This window comes from Penicillium maclennaniae (genome assembly GCF_028827695.1).
Source record: "Penicillium maclennaniae strain IBT 15551 chromosome Unknown utg000005l:1.0-2652337.0:1.0-2654196.0, whole genome shotgun sequence".
NCBI lineage: Eukaryota > Fungi > Ascomycota > Eurotiomycetes > Eurotiales > Aspergillaceae > Penicillium > Penicillium maclennaniae.
Genome location: NW_026623217.1, coordinates 2003058 through 2023359, shown reverse-complemented (window position 1 = coordinate 2023359; position 20302 = coordinate 2003058). Strand labels below are relative to the sequence as shown.

General features: G+C 51.5%; 7 protein-coding genes across 7 annotated transcripts; 3 read left to right on the top strand and 4 right to left on the bottom strand.

Annotated features, from left to right (window-relative positions):
- Positions 1 to 154: 154 nt before the first annotated feature.
- On the bottom strand, positions 155 to 639 carry N7477_005995 (uncharacterized protein; the record flags this gene model as incomplete). The annotated part of the gene is made up of 2 exons (XM_056967658.1): positions 155 to 433; positions 526 to 639. 2 exons carry the CDS (start codon positions 637 to 639, stop codon positions 155 to 157), a joined length of 393 nt encoding a protein of 130 aa, XP_056822412.1.
- A 165-nt stretch (positions 640 to 804) lies between these two features.
- On the top strand, positions 805 to 4660 carry N7477_005994 (DNA repair ATPase SMC5; the record flags this gene model as incomplete). The annotated part of the gene is made up of 7 exons (XM_056967657.1): positions 805 to 1206; positions 1275 to 2186; positions 2245 to 3138; positions 3189 to 3261; positions 3349 to 3443; positions 3510 to 3787; positions 3877 to 4660. 7 exons carry the CDS (start codon positions 805 to 807, stop codon positions 4658 to 4660), a joined length of 3438 nt encoding a protein of 1145 aa, XP_056822411.1.
- Positions 4661 to 10196: 5536 nt separating this feature from the next.
- On the top strand, positions 10197 to 11714 carry N7477_005993 (C2H2-type zinc finger protein; the record flags this gene model as incomplete). The annotated part of the gene is made up of 4 exons (XM_056967656.1): positions 10197 to 10297; positions 10785 to 11053; positions 11111 to 11356; positions 11440 to 11714. The coding sequence occupies 4 exons, from the start codon at positions 10197 to 10199 to the stop codon at positions 11712 to 11714; spliced, it is 891 nt and encodes a 296-aa protein (XP_056822410.1).
- A 931-nt stretch (positions 11715 to 12645) lies between these two features.
- Positions 12646 to 16126, bottom strand: N7477_005992 (lipase family protein; the record flags this gene model as incomplete). The annotated part of the gene is made up of 2 exons (XM_056967655.1): positions 12646 to 15723; positions 15782 to 16126. The coding sequence occupies 2 exons, from the start codon at positions 16124 to 16126 to the stop codon at positions 12646 to 12648; spliced, it is 3423 nt and encodes a 1140-aa protein (XP_056822409.1).
- A 211-nt stretch (positions 16127 to 16337) lies between these two features.
- N7477_005991 (uncharacterized protein) lies at positions 16338 to 17379 on the bottom strand (the record flags this gene model as incomplete). The annotated part of the gene is made up of 2 exons (XM_056967654.1): positions 16338 to 16666; positions 16737 to 17379. The coding sequence occupies 2 exons, from the start codon at positions 17377 to 17379 to the stop codon at positions 16338 to 16340; spliced, it is 972 nt and encodes a 323-aa protein (XP_056822408.1).
- Positions 17380 to 17448: 69 nt separating this feature from the next.
- Positions 17449 to 17652, bottom strand: N7477_005990 (uncharacterized protein; the record flags this gene model as incomplete). The annotated part of the gene is made up of 1 exon (XM_056967653.1): positions 17449 to 17652. One exon carries the CDS (start codon positions 17650 to 17652, stop codon positions 17449 to 17451), a length of 204 nt encoding a protein of 67 aa, XP_056822407.1.
- A 790-nt stretch (positions 17653 to 18442) lies between these two features.
- Positions 18443 to 20000, top strand: N7477_005989 (putative MFS transporter; the record flags this gene model as incomplete). The annotated part of the gene is made up of 3 exons (XM_056967652.1): positions 18443 to 18608; positions 18657 to 18757; positions 18807 to 20000. 3 exons carry the CDS (start codon positions 18443 to 18445, stop codon positions 19998 to 20000), a joined length of 1461 nt encoding a protein of 486 aa, XP_056822406.1.
- Between the last annotated feature and the right edge of the window lie 302 nt (positions 20001 to 20302).

Sequence of the window (20302 nt, the reverse complement as noted above, 5' to 3'; positions counted from 1 at the left end):
TTGGACCCTGGCCTATGTCACGGGCTTCGAGGTGCTGACAGCGGTCCCCGACAAATGGCGGGTAATGTCATATCTTGTCTTGCAGGCGAGTAATACCTGTTGGTGCTCATATTCGTACGTATGGGACTGAAGGCGAGGTTCTGGGAGTGCAGATTCAGTTTAAACAACCAAGGTCGGTGGTGTCGAGACCTTGTTTATTGACAATCGTTGAGTGCTCCGCCTCGTAGGCGAGGCCAAGAATGCGTTCACCGTCCGCCTTGCGGCCTCTCTTGTCACTCCCTTCTGCACTTCGCCGTTTCTTCTCTTCCATTTTCGCCTCCAGGTCCCGAATCTGTGTCTCAATCATTCCTCTCCGGGCTGTCAAGTTCGATCGCATTCCCTGCAGAGCAGTCATTTGTTCATCGAAGGTTGCCTCCTGACGTTTCTTCTGAGTCTGTGAAAAAAGGCAGCTTAGCATGTGGTCATTCTGTGAAGAAAAAGCTGTGTAGACCGGTCGGAGCTCAACGGAAGCTCGGTGCAGCTCACCTCAGCAATCTCCTCTTTTGTCTTCAGTCCGGCTCCATATAAAGACCCTGCAATCGTAATCGAGGTCACGGCAGCTGTTAAGACCAGCCGACGAAAGTTCTGAGGTGAAGGCATCTGTCCTCATTGCATCACTGTCTGAGACGCCGGCAACAAGAAACCTCCGAGCTCTTCACCGCCTACCGCACGTGGAGCATATTGATCGTCACTTAGACGCGTCCCCCTCGCGTTTTCCCGTCAGGTACTTTACGCTTCGAATGGCCAACGGCCTAGGAAAAAAAGATGTCGTCTCCTGCGGTTCCTAGCCGTCGGTCCCGTGAGAATGAAGACGATACTGACGACTCCGAGTCGAGCGCCCGCTCTTTCCCGGACCCAAGCAACAAGCGCCCTCGTCTCAGCGGGGTTGAAGATGAGGAGAGAAGTGATGAAACTGGAAATGACAGCAACGACAGTCAAGACGAGGGCACTCAAGTTGGTACACAGCGAAGGACATTACAATCTGGGGTCGGGCCCAGTGGCTACAAGGCCGGTGCGATCGTGCGGATCAAAATGTCGAACTTTGTGACCTACACGTCTGCTGAGTTCTTTCCTGGCCCGAAATTGAACATGGTCATTGGGCCGAACGGAACTGGGAAAAGTACACTTGTTTGCGCTATCTGTTTAGGACTTGGATGGGGGCCTGTGGTATGTGAACTATCCTCGACTTACTATCATGTAATCTTAGGACTTCCTAACACTTAACTTCTCGTCAGCATCTCGGACGCGCGAAAGACCTTGGTGAATTTGTCAAGCATGGCGCCAGTGAGGCGATGATCGAAATCGAACTTGCAGGCCCCCCATTATTCAGCCAAAACCGAATCATACGCCGAATCATCAAACGCGATGGCAACAAGAGCAGCTTCTTCCTGGATGGTGAATCTAGTAACCAAAAAAGCGTCAGAAAGCTCGCAGGAGACTTTGCAATTCAAGTCGACAATCTCTGCCAGTTTCTCCCCCAGGACAAAGTGGCAGAGTTTGCTGCTCTCACACCTGTTGAACTGCTTCATTCCACCCAACGCGCAGCAGCCAAAAAAGAGGTTGTGGATTGGCATGAGGCGCTAAAGTCGCTGCGAGCTGAGCAGAAGAAACTTCAGATTGACAATGGAGCAGACCAGGAGGTGTTGAAGAATCTTGAAAACCGTCAGGAAATGCAACGAGCAGATGTAGAGCGAATGCGTCAGAGAGCTGAGGTCAAACGCAAACTCGAACTTTTGGAGATTTACCGCCCATTCGTCGAATATCGAGATCAATTGAAGGCCCACGAAATCCTCAAGGCCAAAAAGCTCCAGCTTCAAGAGGAACACGCACAGCTCAAACGAGACCTCGAACCGGCAATGCAATCTGTCACGGCTAAGCAAAGCTACAGTGAGCGGATCAAGGAAGTGAGGGATCGTCGCAAACATCAGGTTGAACAACTTCACAATGCAGCAGTGGCCAGTGGACGCAAGATCGACGAGTTACAGTCAGAAATCAAGGACCTTGAAGGTCAGATTGAGGCTGAAAGAAAAACCGGTACGAAACACAGGACTGAAGCGACTGTTGCCCAGCAAACCATCAACCGATTGCAGCGCCAACAGGAAGAGGAGGCGGTGGAATTTGATCCGGAATATTACAACGAACAGTTGGTAAGTTGACGGGCTCCAGCCATCCTCGACGAAGGCCAGTTTACTGAGGATTTGACAGAGAGTGAAACGACTCGAGAAACGCGAACTCGAAATGAAGGGCAAAGAGATCAAGGACAGACGGGCCCCTCTGCTCGCCAGAGGCCATGAACTCAAAGAACTGATCAACGAAGAAGAACGACGACTGGAAAGCTTAGATTCTCAATCTGGCCGACAGGAAGCGAAGTTGCAGAAGCTGTCTGCAGACTCTTACAAAGCCTATCAGTGGATGGTCGACAACCAAGACAAGTTTGAGAATGAAGTTTTTGGCCCACCTCTCATCACCTGCTCCGTCACTGATCCCAAATATGCCAATGCTGTCGAGTCACTGTTACAGAAAACGGATTTCACGGCCTTTACTGCTCAGAACAGAAATGATTTCCGCACCATGCAGAGAATCTTCATCAGGGAAATGGGACTTCACGATATCACGCTCAAAACCTCCTCCGCGCCACTAAGCTCTATGAAAGCACCTGTATCGAACGAAGAGCTTCGGCGGCTTGGCTTTGATGGATGGGCTAAAGATTTTATCACTGGCCCGGAGCCAGTCATTGCTTCACTCTGCTCCGAGAATCGGTTACATCAAACACCTGTCAGCCTACGAGATATCTCTGAAGAAGCGTATAATTCACTGGAGAACGCGGAAGACTCACCAATCGGTTCTTGGGTGTCAGGGGAGCACAGCTATCAGGTCACTCGACGACGCGAATACAAGGCAAAGTCAACCCGAGTCCGTCAAGTCAAGACCGCGCAGGCCTGGACGTCACAGCCCGTAGATGCCTATGTCAAGCAACAGCACCGCGAAGCCATTCAGACATATAACCGAGAATTCAGTGAGCTACAGGAGGAGGCAAATGCGGAGAAGGAGAAAACCAGGGATTTACTGAGTGCGCTTCGGCGCTTGGAGGACGAAATGGTAATTTACTCCCCTCATCGATCTTGCTCTTTGGTTAACGTTGTCCGCAGGAGGAGATTGATAAAGAGAAACAAGAGAAACAACATGCGCATACGCAATGGCGGGCTATTCCCGAGAGAATTGGTACGTGGCTGTGCATGTTATCATTTATGACGATCCCATCGCTAACACTCCGCAGCTCAGCAACAGGCTAAGCTTAAGGGCATTCAGGAGCTCTTTTTGGAAGTCAGGAACGTGTTTCTCAAATTCGGGAGGAACAAATTGAGGTTTCTATCAAAAAGGCAGAAGCCACCATTGAATATGCTGTAAGTTCCCCGATAGCGCTGACTATCTGACTATCTGACGCTTGAAACCTTACTCATGCTCTTTAGGGTGCCGTTGAGCAGCTTCGCCAGGCCTACGAAGAGCTTCTGAAGGTGGAAGTTCAACATTTGGAAGCCTCCTCTGACCTACAAACCCTGAGAAAAAAGCACCATGCATTCGCTGTGATGCTCGAGAAAAAGACAGCAGAGGTGGCGAAAGCAATAGAGGCCGTCAAAGCAAACAGGACAAAAGGACGAGCGCTTGGGGCTCTGGCTAAGAAAGTGATCGAGGATCACCAGGGAGACCCCGATGCTGAAGAGGTACACAATATGCTCAGCGAGCCAGAGTACGATATGGACAAACTCCGCGCCGACATCGACTCCGAAAAGGCGCGCTTGGAATTGACCCAAGGGGGGCAGCCCTCACCTAATCAAGGAATTTGAAGAGCGAGAGAAAACAAATCAAGAAGCTCCAAGACAAGCTGGCCGATTTCCAAACGAAGCTGGCGGACTATCAAACCAGTATCGATGAGGTTCGATCTCTCTGGGAGCCCAAATTGGACGCTCTCATCGCCAAGATCAGTGATGCCTTTTCAGACTCTTTCAAACGCATAGGATGTGCTGGGCAGGTGAGCCTAGACAAGGTAGAAGACGAGCCTGGGCCCAATGGTGAGCCTGGCGGAAGCGACTTCGAGAAGTGGTCGATTCAAATTTACGTCAAGTTCCGAGAACACGAGAGTATGTCACTACTGGATTCACATCGCCAGTCCGGTGGCGAACGTGCGGTCAGTACCATCTTCTACCTGATGGCACTGCAGTCGCTCTCAGCGTCGCCCTTCCGCGTCGTCGACGAGATCAACCAGGGTATGGACCCACGTAACGAAAGAATGGTTCACGGTCGCCTGGTAGACATTGCCTGCGCTTCGAGCGAAGAGGAGGATACAGATGACAATGGCAACCCCATCGGCGGCGGCGGTGGTGGGCAGTACTTCCTCATCACGCCGAAGCTGCTGAGTGGACTGGTCTACAAGCCTGGCATGAAAGTGCTCTGTATCTACAGTGGCGAACATATGCCGGAGGACTACGCGAAGCTGGACTTCAGACTAGCCATCCGCAAGATGAGGGATATCAGAGCAAAGAATGGAGATAATAGCAAGGGCAGAGGCAAGGGCAAAGGGCGAGCGATGGGGAGCAGCAATACCGTGGGAGTCTACGCTTAATACGATCACCCCACACTCAATACCAACATAGCCGACGGATTTCCATTTTCTTTCAATTCTGGGGAGGAATCGATGTTAGATCTGGACTCCAACTCTGGACTCTAGGATCTGGATCCTGGACCCTGGGAACAAATTCGATAGCCCTATTTTCTGATATCATGTTGCGCCATTGCACGTACCAAGACCCCAAGAACCCACTAATTGGCTTGATTTGGACCTGCCCAACAGGGAATCGTTCGATGCCTCGACTCCACTCAGAGCTGCCGGGCCTATTGCTTCTTCCTTTCTGGCTCCATGCACGGTCGGCCTCCCCGTGTCCGTGCTCTGACCAACCCCTCGACTCCGACCCCACAACACACCACCCGGTATTTAGGGGATCGGAGATTAGAAGAGGAGGTTAGGTCGAGCCCAGGCATGATATGTAACAAGGCTGCAGCATACTAACAGAATGACAGTCGCGTTAGGCGGAGCAGCGATATAGCAATCATTAGGAAAATGTCGCAGTCAAAAAAAAGCCGCACACACCCAACTCCGCCGGAGGGCTCCGACGTAAGTAATCCAAAAAGATTCACATCCATGCTTCGGATCAGACGACTAAAGCGGATAAGATCAGTACTCCGTTTCTCCTTACTGACTGCCGGTTCATAGGTAGATCCTCGTGGACAAAGAGGGTGCAATGTCATGCAGATCGACGACCGGGCGTTTCCGCCGCAGATCACAAGCTCCATCTCGGAGGTTTTGGATGCCAATCGTTGGGCGACGTTGGGCCCTCGCTACCGCCAACTCTAAATGTTCTGGGGTGGGGGCGATTATCTTTTGGTGCCCTGGGTTGACCCCTGCTAGTTTTGCCCTCCTCTCGGACACCACCCGTCTCTGGTGTGGCCTGCATTGCCGGCCTGTGAGAGATGTGTTGTCCGGCACCCTGGTCTGCTGCCTGCTCTGGTAGCGCTTGAACAGCGCTCCGGCAAGATGTACAGCATGACTGGCCTGATCGACACCGCACATCACTGCGCATCACCGCGAGGGCTGGGCTATCATTGGCTCGATATTTTACGATCCGCCAAGAATCCTCATGGCGATCCTAGCCAGTCAGATCTATCGAGTGACATCTCCCCATCCACCTGAAGCTCGTACATCTTACCGGGAACCGGTTTGTCCTTACTGTACACGTTGCATCCTATATGCTTGGTCCAAGACTTCGCATGTTTGGCGGGGCTACGCTCTGACGGTTCGAAAGACTGAGACTCCGAGTCAACTCGGCGGTGCTACAGTACTGTACATGGTTGACGCCGTCCACCGTCCACCGTTCACCGCCCCTCATTCCCCCCTCCCTTTCTCCAAATATGACGCAGTAATATTGTCCCCTCACCAGAAACGACAATAGTTAGCTGCCTGGATAGGAATAGACCCGATGCGCGCACGGGGGATCAGTGGCGCCGCTTTCCCTGTTTCAACGGTTGGGATCTTGTCCAGCCTCCCTGTAGCTACGCAAAACAAAGAGACGCTACAAACTACCCGAGGGGCTTGATTGTCTTCCGGAGAGGCTGGAAGCGAAGCAATCAAATGTATACGATGCATCACGTCTTGGACCCTGTGATACGTAGAGGGCGCTTCGAGGCCACCGGCACAGACCCTCAGGGTGGTTGGCAAGCCCACGCCCCAAGCCCAAGGCTAAGCCTAAGCCTACCATCCTGACGCCTCTTCCAACGGTCCCATCAAACGTGGCGGAGGCTCTCGGAGATATAACCCCGGGTACGGTGGCACGGCAGCGGCGAGGAAGTTTCGATCCCAGCGTCGCACGACGTGTCGCATAAATCCTAGGGGGAGGGGGGAGAGGACGCACCGACCTGATGGCCATGACTAGACCCAAAGCTCGGATCAGTGGTCCACGCTGGATATTGCTGGTCGGGCTGGAACTGCAGAGCATTGACTCGAGGGGTAAAGCATCTCGCCTTCAGGTGCAGTGCAGTATGGAGTACATACAGGGTACATCACGGCCAATGGAGGAGCACATACATCCGCCAGGATGATTCAGAGATGCAACGGTGGGATGATCTACGAGGAGAAATACACTTCGCCACCCTCCATGAGGCAATAATTCTCGTCGCTTTGGGGAAGAGAGAGGGGGGGGGAGGGGGTAAAGGTTTATGCTGGTAAGCTTCAAACATTTCATGGCTTTGGGCTGTCGCGAGGGCCAAGTCCAAGCCTAGGGAAGTCGATCATCCAGGATCTACCATTAGCGTAACTCGTATCCCAAAGCAGGGTCTGAAACATGAACGCGCATGTTGGTGGGCTATCGGCAAGTGGACGAGCCGTGGATTCACTGTTTGGGGGCCGAGTAGGATAGCGTAATCTCTCCGTCCGCATACGGTACTTGCTTCCATGCTGAGCCTCTGGATACCGAATCTCGAGGATCTACAGACTGAATCAGGTCCAGTCAGACCCTGGTCATATATCGGGCCATTAGCGACTATATTATCAGATTTCTGCTATATCAGCAAGTCCATAAGATCACTCAATGCTGACCAAGCGCCTGCTGGGACCACGGGGAAGAACAAGCAAGTTTCTCCATTAGGCAAGACCCTTGAGGAAATGAGAAAAGAACGTTAAACTCTGGCACCCACAGTCTGCACAAGAACAAAAAAAAAACCTTAGGGACCGATAGCTCAAAGCATCAAGGTATAGATACTACCTGGCCAGGCTACCTAGCTAGGTAGGTAGCTAGGATATCACGAACCTCGGCAGGATCCCACGGCCCTCACAGACGGGTAGCATCAAGGCAAAAATATTGTATGAGCTCACGAAACAAGGGATGAAGATCCACAAACAGATCTTAGCGCACCTCCCAATGCAGTACAGTTAAGTCCGAGTCGGGACCCACGGCCGATCCCACGGGGTTTATACCTAGAAGGGAATAGTTGCACGTCGCTAAGATCCCGCATGCGATCGACCCGGCTGTGACGAACAGGTCGTGTTTCACCACTAACACAGACCAAGGAGGTCTGAGGCAGTTCCCATGCAATGTGTGATCATCCGTCGATCGACCAGTGTGTCAGGGGGGGGGGGGGGGGCTTTTGGAGGGCGCAAGTGGTGCATTCGGTAGGCGGGATTTGGCTGGAATTTGGGTTTTTGTGACTTTGGAACCTTTCGGGTTATGCTTTCTTCTTTGTTCGTTACTTGGATCTTGGATCGGATCCCCCCCATCGTACTCAGCTCCGTCCTCGGGTCGCCTTTGGAATTTTTTCTTTTTTCCTTTTTTTTTCATGTTTCATTTTTCAACTTTCATCTTGATTCAACTTTTTATTTTATTTTTTTTTCGGGGAAGGGGGAAGTTGACTTTTGAGTCTACTGAAAGTCAAAAACCCGGACATGAGGCTATCGGAGACTATGAGTTGGACTATGTCTTGGAAAACGTGAAACCTGAATGGAGACGGTGCCGAGTTACCTCCGAGTGACGGCTCATGGCTCATAGATGGCGAGCACTGATCACGGAGTACCTACCTGACTACAGAATGCGACCCGGGGCCATCATGCTTATGCGCCGATGGACATAGTTCTAATGGCAATAATACCGGAGACACTGCCCGAATGGAGCTATGGCCAGCAGTTGTCTGGGACGATCCTGCGATCCACTGGGGGCGATCTCGCCCGAACAGGAAGGAGGTTAGACGCAGAGTGACAGGTCCGCTTTCGCGTCAGTAGACACGTCAGGGCTCTCTCGATTTATTTTTATGTTTCCCGATGTTGCTTATGCACGTGAGACTGTGACTTCCTGCGATTCTAGGTTTCTAGGTTTCTAGGTTTCTAGCTTTCTTACGTCTTCTCATGCTTTGATGTGCCTTGTTGATCATCGACACCGATCAGGGCCAGGATTCGGGGCTAGCGATCCTTCTTTTTTTTTTTTTTTTTACCGCATTCCCGAGAAACCCCCCCCCCCTCCTCTCTCCCTTATTTCCGTCCCCTTTTCCGTTTCTCACCTTCCCAACTGGTCTCATCCCCCGAATTGCAAATGCAGATGCAGATCCTGGCGACGCCCTGGTCAGCCGTACGCGGCTGCATCATGCAAGTGCCATGTGTTCGTCGACTCTGATCGCGTGGAAAAGGAATGAGATGTATCATGCCTCCACTCAGAGCACCAAAAAAGGGGGTATCGCGTGGCTCATGGGGCGCCCCGGATGATCCCCGATCGATCACCGTTTCCGGGCAAATGGCTCAAAGCGGCCACGGCGTATGTGAGAAGTCTAGGCTCGTATCGACGTGGGGAATCCGAGGTCCTGGCAGTCGGGAGGACCATCTCAGATGTTGGTACGGGTTACAACTCGGGCCAGACTTTTTCCCTTAAAAAAAAAAAAATTCCCAAATGAGGAATGTCTCGTCGACAAATTTCCCAGACCAGGTTGGGGGAAATGAGATTCCCCATAATTGATTGCAGTTCAACTTTCCACGAGTGACCGAATCGGTCCACATCACTCAGTCATCGCCCGAGCCGCAAGTCCTGCCAATGACGCCGCGTGGAATTTAACTGTCGGCTCCCAGGGGCAGAGTGTCGATCCCGAATGAAGTGCCGAGGACAAAAAATATTAATAATATCAATCTGGATAGTCGGGACTATGCATTCTAGAAACTTGGATTAGGAGGATCGTCGGGATCAGAAGGATCCAGAATCGTGTGCATTTGTACATGTTACGGGCACACTCGCATAGACATGGATCCTTTTTGGACTCCTGCCACTCACTTCTCGAGATATCATAACGATTGTAACCTCCGGAGAACGGCGGGGGAAGGGGAATAGAATATGACCAGCCTCTCTCTCTCCTCTTTTCTTCCAATCCCCAACCTCCCTCCCAACGGCCACGCACGGAGCAGGCGATCCCAGACCAGGGCCAAACACAAGTGGAGTCTCGCTTCCACGAGGCCGGGATGGGGCTCCATGCTGTGAAACGGCCAATCCCCAATCATTGCACTGTGCAGAATTCGTGCACGGCCCGCTGCCTGTTACGTTCCAGAACGCCGATCATTTATCGTATCCATGTCCCAAAGAGGATGGTGGTTGATCTTCAGGAGACCCTGCGATCAGTTTGGCACCTTCTCGATTAGTAGTGATCGTCGGGCCTCGTAGCTTAAATCTATGACTGAGTTTGTCTTGTTTCTGGTTAGATATGGTGTCCTCTTGTTTTCATTTTTCCTCCCCCCTCAACGCCGTGACCAAAAGGTTCCAGAGACAAGGTTCGTGTAAGCGAAAGGAGCCCAAGCGCTTAGAGCCGCCACCCCCGTCATACACTTTACACGTTATGCACGATTCCCGGCCCCAACGGACATGAGTCCGCTTTGGGCTTAGCGGCGGGTGGCAGTTATGACCTTCCCTTTTGATCGGCCCCTGCCACGCGACACTCGGGAGATCCGGGGGTCCTTTGTCGTCCCGGGGAAAGAGAGACATGCCTCTTCTCTTTTCCCCCCCTTCCCCCCCTGTTCGTTTCCCCTCGATGCAGGACACTCGGATGAGAACATTTTCTTTGCATCTCGTGTCGTGCCAAGTATGATCTCAGTGATGGCAGCCATACTGCTCCCTCATGCGAACAAGCCCAACTTGATCGACACCCAGATCCAGTTCGGTGCGATCAGCCGTTTATGGGGCTAGTATGTGACAGGTAAGCAGGATCTGCACTAGCGAGCCCTCGAGTTGTAGCCGAGCTGGATTTTGTCCCTTGGTTCCAGGTGGGTGACCTGGATGGGGACGGGGACTTTCCGGCCTCCTTCTTCGGGTCTAGCGTGCGATCTGCAGTCGACCATTGGCCCTATGCAGTCGCCATGACCCCTGTTCGCGTGGGCAAATCGTCATGCTTTTTTTGACTTTGCTTTCCCCACTGGATTAATTTTGTTAATCTCCGGTCTTTTGCATTTTTTTATTTTTATTTTTATTTTATTTTTATTTTTTTTTTTTGGTTGGGGGGGGGTATGATTTCTTTTCTTTTTCTTTTTTCTTTTTCTGGCTAGATTATATCATTTTTTTTCCAATTAATTTTTTCGTTAATTAAATTAAGCTTTGGAACGGACTGTCTCAACTTTTGCCTGCGCGCATAGGCGAACTTCGATCCTGGCTCCTGGCGTAATTTACTTTACCCAGTCCTGACCCCATCGGCATCGCCCGCGCTGATCATCCACGCGAGACTATAAACCCTCGTGTGTCCCCGTATCCTGGGGCTCTTCTTCTTCCAAACCCATACAATATCGATATCATGGATCTGGCCAGTCTCCTGCAGGGCTCCGCCCCCAAGTCATACACTGAGACCTATGGCAAGCGCTCTGCGCCTCTGTCGCCTCCCATTGAAGAGCCCAAGTGCTCGCTACCCTCAATCTCCACGCTACTCGAGGGTGCCGATGACCACGCAGCCAGTAAGTACAACTACTAAGATCACGATACGATACACATACCTAACAACTTTCTTCTAGAACGTCAACGCCTGAGTCCCCAGCGCGAACACTCAGTCCAATATGATGTTCGCCTGCCGCCAACTCCTCCACTGCGTCCAGGCTCCGGCTCCGGCCATGCATCGCCCTCATCCAAGGACCACCGGTCCTCCATCTCCTCCATCAACTCCAACCCCCAAATGGGCCCCTATGCTTCCCCCGCGCCTAGCGTATCCTCCTATACATCTCACACCTCCCCAGTGGAGGCACCCCCCCCACCACCACCATGTACTACCGGCCTCCAACAACCACCACCTTCGCCCCCTCCACCATCCACCAACCCGCCCAATCACCATCCCTCATCTCCCCAGTGACTCCGGCCTGGCAACATCACCACTACTTCCCCCCTTCCACCACAACCCCCTACCAACAAAACCACGACCGCTATATCTGCCGCACCTGCCACAAGGCTTTCTCGCGTCCATCCTCGCTGCGCATCCACTCGCACAGCCACACAGGCGAGAAGCCCTTCCGCTGCACCCACGCAGGCTGCGGAAAGGCCTTTTCCGTGCGCAGCAACATGAAGCGCCATGAGCGTGGTTGTCACTCTGGTCGTCCGGTCGCTGCCACAGCGCTGGTAGTTTGAAAGAAAAAACCAAAAAAAGTGAGACCGTTGGGGTCTATTTTATTTTTCTTTGTTTTCTTTTCTTTTGTCATTATTATGGGATGGGTTTTACTATCGGGTTTTGGGACGGATTGGTGTTTCTTTCAGCCTTTTTTTTTTCTCTGGTGTTTGGTTTCATATAACCGCCGTGATACCCTTTGTTTTTGGGATGGATTGATATACTAGATGGGAGAGGCTTTTTATTATTATATCTCAAAACTTACGAGGCAATGTATTATTTCTACGATGACTCTTTTCTTTTATCTTCCGGTAATATGGTGACTGGAACTGGTGCCATTGTAAGCGTCTGGAAGTTTATGAAGTGTGGTGCGTGGGCTGGTAGTTGACGAGGTCCACTGCGAGCCTTCTGTAAGTCGTACGGTGTTGGCTAAAGATCATGGGCTGGCTCTAGGTCTAGGCCACTGGGCATTCACATGTCGAGAAGCTGGGGTTTTCACATGTCAGCACTGGACAAGTGGTACTTTTATTTTCGCGAGTGCTAGAAATAAATTAGTATGTCATAGCTCAAAGCCACACACGGCTGATGGGAAGATGGCGGCGTTCTAGATTAGGGATGGAAGCCGCAAGCTTCTGTCGGGGCTATCGTTTCTTTTTCTCCACATAGTCCAACCCCTAAATTATCTCATGGTAATCTCGAAATAATCTGAAATGCTCAAATGTTGATTATTGTCATGAAAAACGGTCAGGAGTTAATCTATCTGCTCTATATAAATCGGTCCATGCGTCTGTAAACCGGCCCAAATCCGTTCCCAAGTGTTCTAATTAGTTACCCAAACCCCAATGTTTCCATCTCACAAATGAAAGTCCATCCAGATTCCATGTAAATATCCCATGTTATATCATAAATCACCCAAGCCTCCGCCCGAGCCAAATCCCTAAAAAAAAAATCTACTCATCCAGAACCCCCCCTGGCCAACGCCGCCAGACTAGTCTCATACCTCGCCGGATTATGATCACTCAACATCCCACTTGCAAACTTCAATTCTCCGAACCAAGCATCCACGTCCCTAATAAATCTCATTTGAACCCTCGTCGCTGGCCGTCCAAGCCTGGGATAACTATCCCTTACGAACTCTGGCGCCGTAAACGCCTCTCTCTGCAATACGCGCATCGTTTCAACGACAAAAACCTCACCGGGAGGCATTAGTTTTGGCGCACGCATTTCATCTCGCAGCATCCGGAGCGTCTTCCACGCCCATGCATCTTCGCCTACACCATCGCCGGCGTTGATGACGAGGGGAGGCTGATTAACGTAGAATTTGTGGATGATGGATTGACGGAGTCGGTCGTGCAGACGGGACCGAATATGTGATTTCGCGCCTGAGATGTCGGATTTGAAGGATAATGAGGCTGTGTGCATATCGTGAAGTATGCCGAGGGATAAGGAAGGGACGATGTCGGAGCCGTTGACCACTGTGGTGATAAGGCCGCGGGTTGCCAGGCGGAGGAATGGGGACATGACGGCCGGAGGACCATAGGCGTAGACGTGGATCGGACGACCAGTTGGGAGGTCGTAAGATGGAGCTGGTTCAGCTTTGGTGCTTGTATCGCTGTCTACTGTTAAGAGGCGGTGGGGACTGTAGGATGCTGTGACAAAGGATGTGCCGTGGAGGGAGTTGTTTGGTTCGGCGATCATTGTTGCTAAGAGGGCTGCTACGCCGCCGCCTAAAGAGTGACCGCATAGCACGACACCGTAGTCGTTGAATTCCTCTAGGGCTGCGCGGAGAGTGATCATCACTCGGCCACCACCGCCTTCTAGGAGGCGTTTGGCAGAGGCGTGCATGCCTTTGTGCACTTTCCAGTTCTTGCCTTGCCATTCTAGGTCGTCGTAGTCACAGGTCATATCTGTGAGAATATCCTCAAACCCCCATGTTCCGCGAAGGGTGAGGACAACGGCTTTTGATTCGTGGTCGATTGATAAATAGTGCACGAGTGGGAAGCCACTTTCAGTCTCACCGGCGGCGTTCGAACCCCCGGCTGGGTCGACGAAGGATGATAGGAGGATTGTTGAAGGCGGAAGCCCGGCGTGATCGGAGAATGCATGGTGCTCATGACTGTCTGAGGTGATAGGAGGAAGATTCTTTGTGCCTCGGGGCACACCCATGACCTTAAGAGCACTGGCACCGTATGATGCCGAGGAAAACCGACAGAACCTGCGAACATTTTGGACAAAATGTCTCTCTGGGAAAATACCTGGCACAATTCCATCGCGATTGAGTGCTTGGATGGTCGCCGTATTTTCGTATGTACTTTTGCGCGGTCGATGTGCCAGTAGAAGAGATGTCTCGGAGCCAGCAGTAGCAACGGAATACATGCTAGGAGTATATGATTGAGATCTCCGATGCAAAGCCGAAGAGCTGGGACGGTGATCATTTGCGGACATCGTGCCGTCTGTTTCGGACCTTGATACAGACAAAGAGCTGGTGCTACGAACATGGGTTCGAGCGGCTACAGGCGATCCGGGCCTTAGATCGCCAGCACGGCGTGAGAAGGCATCGGTGTGGGTCAAGAGGGACTCCTGACTCTTTTCATGCACTGCGAAATGACCTGACCTGGAGCTCGTTCGATCTTGCACCTCCCGAGAAAGAGTATGTTTGACATGGGAGCGTGCAGACTGGGGAGATGTAAGATAAGGCGATCTTCGCATTCCCCGGGTAGGGGCTGGGGTGGTTGGCCTGTGATAGGGGGTTGGGGGCCGTCTCTTGGAATACGGCTTGCTAGGGACTTCTCGTGCAGTGGCGTCTTTCACAGCGGCCGTTCCTTTGGTGGGTTTGACGGTTGGACGTACGCCATTCTTTGATGAAGCCGGCGCTCTGATGCTAGGTTTCTTCAGCGCCAAGCGCTTGATATCGTCGCTCTTATCCGAACCATTTGATTTCACTCGCTGGGTGAACTTTGTGAATGAGTTCCTTCCGAATGGCTGCTTTTGGCCACAATCATCTCTGGGTTTGGGACTGGAAACACCAGCATCCTTGATCGTGACATCACTTGCAGAATCAGACTGTGAATGATCGCCGTTTTGATTCCGGCTCCTTCTTGGAGGAGTCTGTGGCGTTCGGGGCACATGCCGTTGCAATTTCTCTGTGTCGATTGGCTTTGAGCCAACTGGGATGTCGTGAGGCCGCAGCAGAGTGCTTTGCGATTTATTGAAGGCCGTGCGGAATACCACTGTATGCCTCGGGAACTGTTGGCTTTCTGGGGCACCAGCACTCGCATTTGAATGATTGTGGTCATGATGGTGTCGTTCTTCGACCATCGTAGTTCCAGGAGGAGCAGCGATTTCGGCCATATCATCGTCAAATATATCTACCGTAATGGTGCGAGCCGTCAATAGTTCTGACTTGATGGAAGCGTGACAGCCCTGGGGCAGTTGGCTCATTATATAGGCGCGGACATCTTCATCCGATATCTGCTGTTGTTCATCCAGAGGGAACGACAGACGAGATCCACTGAATGTCCGAGCAATGCTAGATGGTCGCTGCACGGCATCAAAGGCTTCTTCCCCTTTCCCCGGAATAACAAACGAAGCACTTTCAGGATCGGCTACTGCATCGGCGTTTCCGTTCGGGAATTGGACTTGATGCGTCCCAACAACATCTGCCCGGGCGCCGCTATCCAAGATAACGGTATCCCAGACCACTTCATCTCCGCCGTTCTCTCGAAGACTTCTTTCAGTATTCTTTTTGCCCCAGCGCTGTAGAAGTGCGAACCCCACAGAGCCGAGTAGCAGGTCTCCCACGCCTATATTTTCGTTGCTGGTCGCGGGATCCACGGACCTGAACTCGCGACGAATCAACGTGATGATAGCTGCGATGGCTCTCGACGATTCTGTAGAGCCCAGGATGGCATCGAGAGTTGACAAGAGAGCCTGTGAGAAATTGGCAACGGATGCTAACGTCGCAGATGAGAAATGGAAAGTGGCCGCAGCGAAAAAGGATGCCGAGGTCACAGTGGTATGCAAAGTTGCTAACTGCATAGGGTGGTTAGTCTGAGCTACTTTACTTCTTATAAAAGCACGCAAATCTTACACTCCGCTCAAGCAACGATTCGGCTTCCTGCCTGCCATGCTCATCCCCACTTCGGATCGCGACATCCCTCCCAGCTCGAGTCAAGATCCCCTCGATGACTGCTCGGCCCACTTCGAATCCCGTCAGAGTAGTCGCGCGCGCTCCATCTAGGGCAACCCCACCAAAGAAGGTTCCCACGCGCAGAGACAACGAGGTCGATTGGGTAAGCAGTGACACTAAGGATGCTACTGGACGCGGGAGGAGAGTTGTGCCTGACGTCGCGGGGACATGGCTGCCAATCCGCTTTTCCTCCTTGGTTTCAGGATCAAGATCAGGCTCGGGCTCAGCGTCGAGTTTGGCAAACATAATGAGCCATGGACAGAAGGTCTATGGACAAGAGAGAGATCATATTCATGGTCAGAACATACATTCCATAGTTCAAGTGGCGATGCCCGATTCGCGCTTATCGTGACTTGACATGTGATTCCCAACGCGTTCCGTTGGGATGACGTCGGTACTTGTTTACTTGTTGTTATTTACATTCCCAATGGAAGTCACTGCTACTTCCGAGGTTCTCTCACATCATTGCCTTTACATCGCCTGCATGCTGTACCTTGCGGATCATTGCGCGGTTGCATTCACTCACGGTCCGGATCCCCGATAGACCCATGCTCTGCCAGAAATCCGCCAACAGACCCTTCAACACTTGTCGTGCGCCCTCGCGTCCATTGATGCCGAGGCCATAAATCACCGGCCGACCTATCATGACGGCCTTAGCTCCAAGACATAGTGCCTTGACGACATCCACACCCGTCCGGATGCCCGAGTCAAAGAGCACTGTCATCTTATCGCCGACTGCATCGACTATCTCTGGCAGAACATCTAGAGAACCAATGGCTCCATCAACTTGACGGCCTTTCGGTCAGTCAGTACCTGGGTTCTCTTCATGCCGCAGGAGCACAGTTGGTCAACGTACCGCCGTGGTTAGACACCACAATTCCGTCACAACCGTACTTGAGTGCCATCTTGGCGTCTTCCACATGCTGAATGCCCTTCAAAACAATCGGGCCATCCCAGTGCTTTCGAACAAAAGCAAGATTTTCCCATGTGTGCGGCTCACTTGCAAAAACCTGTCCCAGCCAGGCTCGTGACGCACTCACAATATCATCCTCGATCTTAGTACCAGACTCCGTCTCGAACTTGGCACGGAAGACTGGGTCTGAAAATCCGACCTCGCATCCAATACCCTTGATAAATGGCACGTAAGCATTATCTAGATCGGCCGGTCGCCACGCCAGAGACCACGTGTCAAGCGTAATAACCAGGACCGAGAAGCCGTTGGTCTTGGCCCGATTCAGCAGTGACAGCGTGATATCGTTATCTTGCGGCCAGTAGAGCTGATACCATCGCTTTCCATCTCCACTGGCTTTGGCCACGTCTTCAACGGGGCAGGTACTGGCTGTGCTCATGGTGTAGGGGACTCCCTCTTCAGCGCAGACTTGGGCCAAGCCGGTTTCCCGGTCCTCGTGGAAAATTCCCTGCACGCCGACGGGTGCCATAATCAACGGGTTGTCATACTTCTGCCCGAATAGCTCGACTGAAACATCCTGGCCGGTCATCTAGAGGATGTAAGCTGGTGTCATCAAGTCATTGAAGACAAACGAACACTTCGCATCATGCGTGGGATACTATGGAATACCGTTAGAAATGGCACAATAGACGGACTTGAACTCATACATCTTCCATTGACGAAACGCAAGGCGATTGGCATCCATGGTCGCCTTCTCGCCGGCACCCCCAGCTACATAGTTGAATGCCCTGGCACCAAGAGCCTTGCTTGCCTGCTCCTCTAGCAATCGGGGGTCGGTTGTCACGCTGGGCATGATACCCATAAGGGCACCTTTACCGTATATCTCCAGTCTGATAGCTACCGTAGTTTTCCGACATATTGGTTGAGTTGGAAGAGGAGCTCAAGCTAGGGAAGATCCCGAGTTGGGGTCAGGTGGAGTCGTTGGACCTCGGTCGAGCGGGGGTCGCGATCACCCAAGCTTCGCTTTCCGCTTCTCCATATGTTAAGCCGCTTGTCTTTCCCAGTACAAAACTTGACGATCGTGCTCGTCGATGCCCTATGACAACATACTTACATCAAGAAGCATCCACAAGCTTCCCACCTTCAAGCCGCTAGAGCAGGTTTCAACCTAGGAGAATCACTGTACTCCGTGACAAGAAGGCTCTTGCAGTATACGCTACCGGAAGTTACGACAAGATTCGGAGAATTGCCATTGAACAAGACCAAATCACGCAATGAGTGAATTTCTATGTGGCCAATTTTCAGGCACACCATCATCCATACAACGAGCCAACTTGGAGAGAGCAGAACCTGGCTCTATACAATCAAAATAAGAAACGCCTGTAGATCCAAGTCTGCAAGAGGAAGCATTCATGGACCGATTATGGATCAACTATCGGAGACTAGGGGTGTTACTCTGCAGAAATGACCAATATTTGCAGCGATAAGGACGATCTCTCCGATCTCCTTCTTGGCAATCTTATCCCTCGCGCAAATTTTTCTCCTCTTCTACTTTCAATATTAGATCGAGTGAACACTTTGTTAGCTCTGGCGAAATGCAATTTGACTAAGACACTGCCCGAAACTACGGTCGCAACGAGTCAATTGCAAGGATGGAGGGACATGAGGCTAAAGAGGACGTGGGTCCGAGGACGCTTGAGCCCGCGCTTCAGACTACAGCCGAAGAAGAGAAGCAAGAACGCGTCTTGATTCGCAAAATCGACTTGCATATTCTTCCTTTCGTGGTTCTGTTGTATCTGTTCAGTTTTCTGGATCGAGGTATGTGATATAGCTTGGTCTGCTGTACACGGTTTTGACGAAACGCAGTAAACATTGGCAATGCTCGCCTATACGGACTTGAAGAAGACCTTGGATTGGTCGGTGACCAGTACCAAATCTCAGTCTCAATTCTCTTCGTCACTTACTGCGTATGACAACTTCAATCACGAATCCAAATTTGACTAACCGAACTTCTAGTTCTTCGAGGTTCCTTCAAATTTGGTCATTAAGAAACTCAGACCCTCGCGATACATTGCGACAATCTCGGTGATCTGGGGAATCATTGCAACTCTCACAGGCATTACGCAAAGCTATGGCGGTCTCATTGCCTGTCGAATTCTACTCGGAGTTGTAGAAGCAGGCCTTTTCCCGGGACTCATGACCTACCTCACCCTTTTCTATAGTAAACGCGAGATTGCCCTGCGAACAGGATACCTATTCAGCAGCGCTGCGGTCGCAGGAGCCTGTGGCGGTCTCCTCGCCTACGGAATTGGTTTCATGGACGGTATCAGCGGGCTGCGAGGCTGGCGCTGGATCATGATTCTTGAAGGGATTCCGACTGTTATTGTGGGCATCGCGACGTGGTTCTTCCTCGCGGACGATCCAGACACAGCATACTATCTGGATAAAGAGGAGCGGGCCCTTGTCGTGCGCTGTCGTGCCCGCTACGTGGGACAGACGGAGTCTGCACAGAAATTCCACTGGGCAGATGTTAAAGAGGGCGCGATGGACTGGAAGATTTATGCTTTCTGCATTGGGCAGTTCGGCGTTGATACCATGCTCTATGGGTATAGTACGTTTTTGCCGACCATCATTGAGGGGATGGGGAATTGGTCTACGCCGCAGGTTCAGGCTCTTACGATTCCGTGCTATGCACTTGGTGCAATTGTGTACCTGATTGTGGCATGGTTGAGTGATCGAACACAGCACCGCGCGGTGTTTGTTTGCATGTTCAGCGCTATTTCCGTCATCGGGTACGGTATTCTTATCGCCGATGTGCCTTCGGGGGTCCATTACTTCGGGGCTCTCCTTGTTGCATTGGGTCTCTACGTTACCGTTGGATTGCCGCTGGCCTGGCTCCCGACCAATTTGCCTCGATATGGCAAGCGTACATTTGCTACTGGTTTACAGCTTACCTTTGGTAACGTCAGTGGTGTCATGTCTCCGTTCCTGTATAAGAACTCTGAAGCACCGCGATACGTCAGAGGAAACGCAGTTACTCTAGGCTTGGTTGGGTTTGCCGGTGTCCTTTATGGTGTGATGTGGCTTGCTCTACGGGTCATTAATAAGCGACGAGCGAGAGGTCTTGAAGACGAGAAGGTTGCTTGCTTGTCAGAAGAAGAAATTCAAGAAATGGGTGATCGGAACCCCAGGTTTGTCTACAGTACTTGAAAAGTTTGCATTTCTCAATTTTGGCTCTGCTTGATGATACCCTTCGTTGCGCGAGAATTTCAACATATCATGATATTTGTGTTCACACGATACCCAAGATCAGACTGCATACAGCCTGATCAGGAATTTATCTTGATGGTCCCACATACTGAATTTATCAGTTCTTTCTCGACAAATCTCTATGCATCTTATTGAAGTCTTACCTCTCTTTGTTCGTTCTCAAACTATCATTTTACGTGACTACGAATACAGTTAAAAGGTATCTCACAGTACACTCAGTAATAGAGAAAGTATGATTTTGT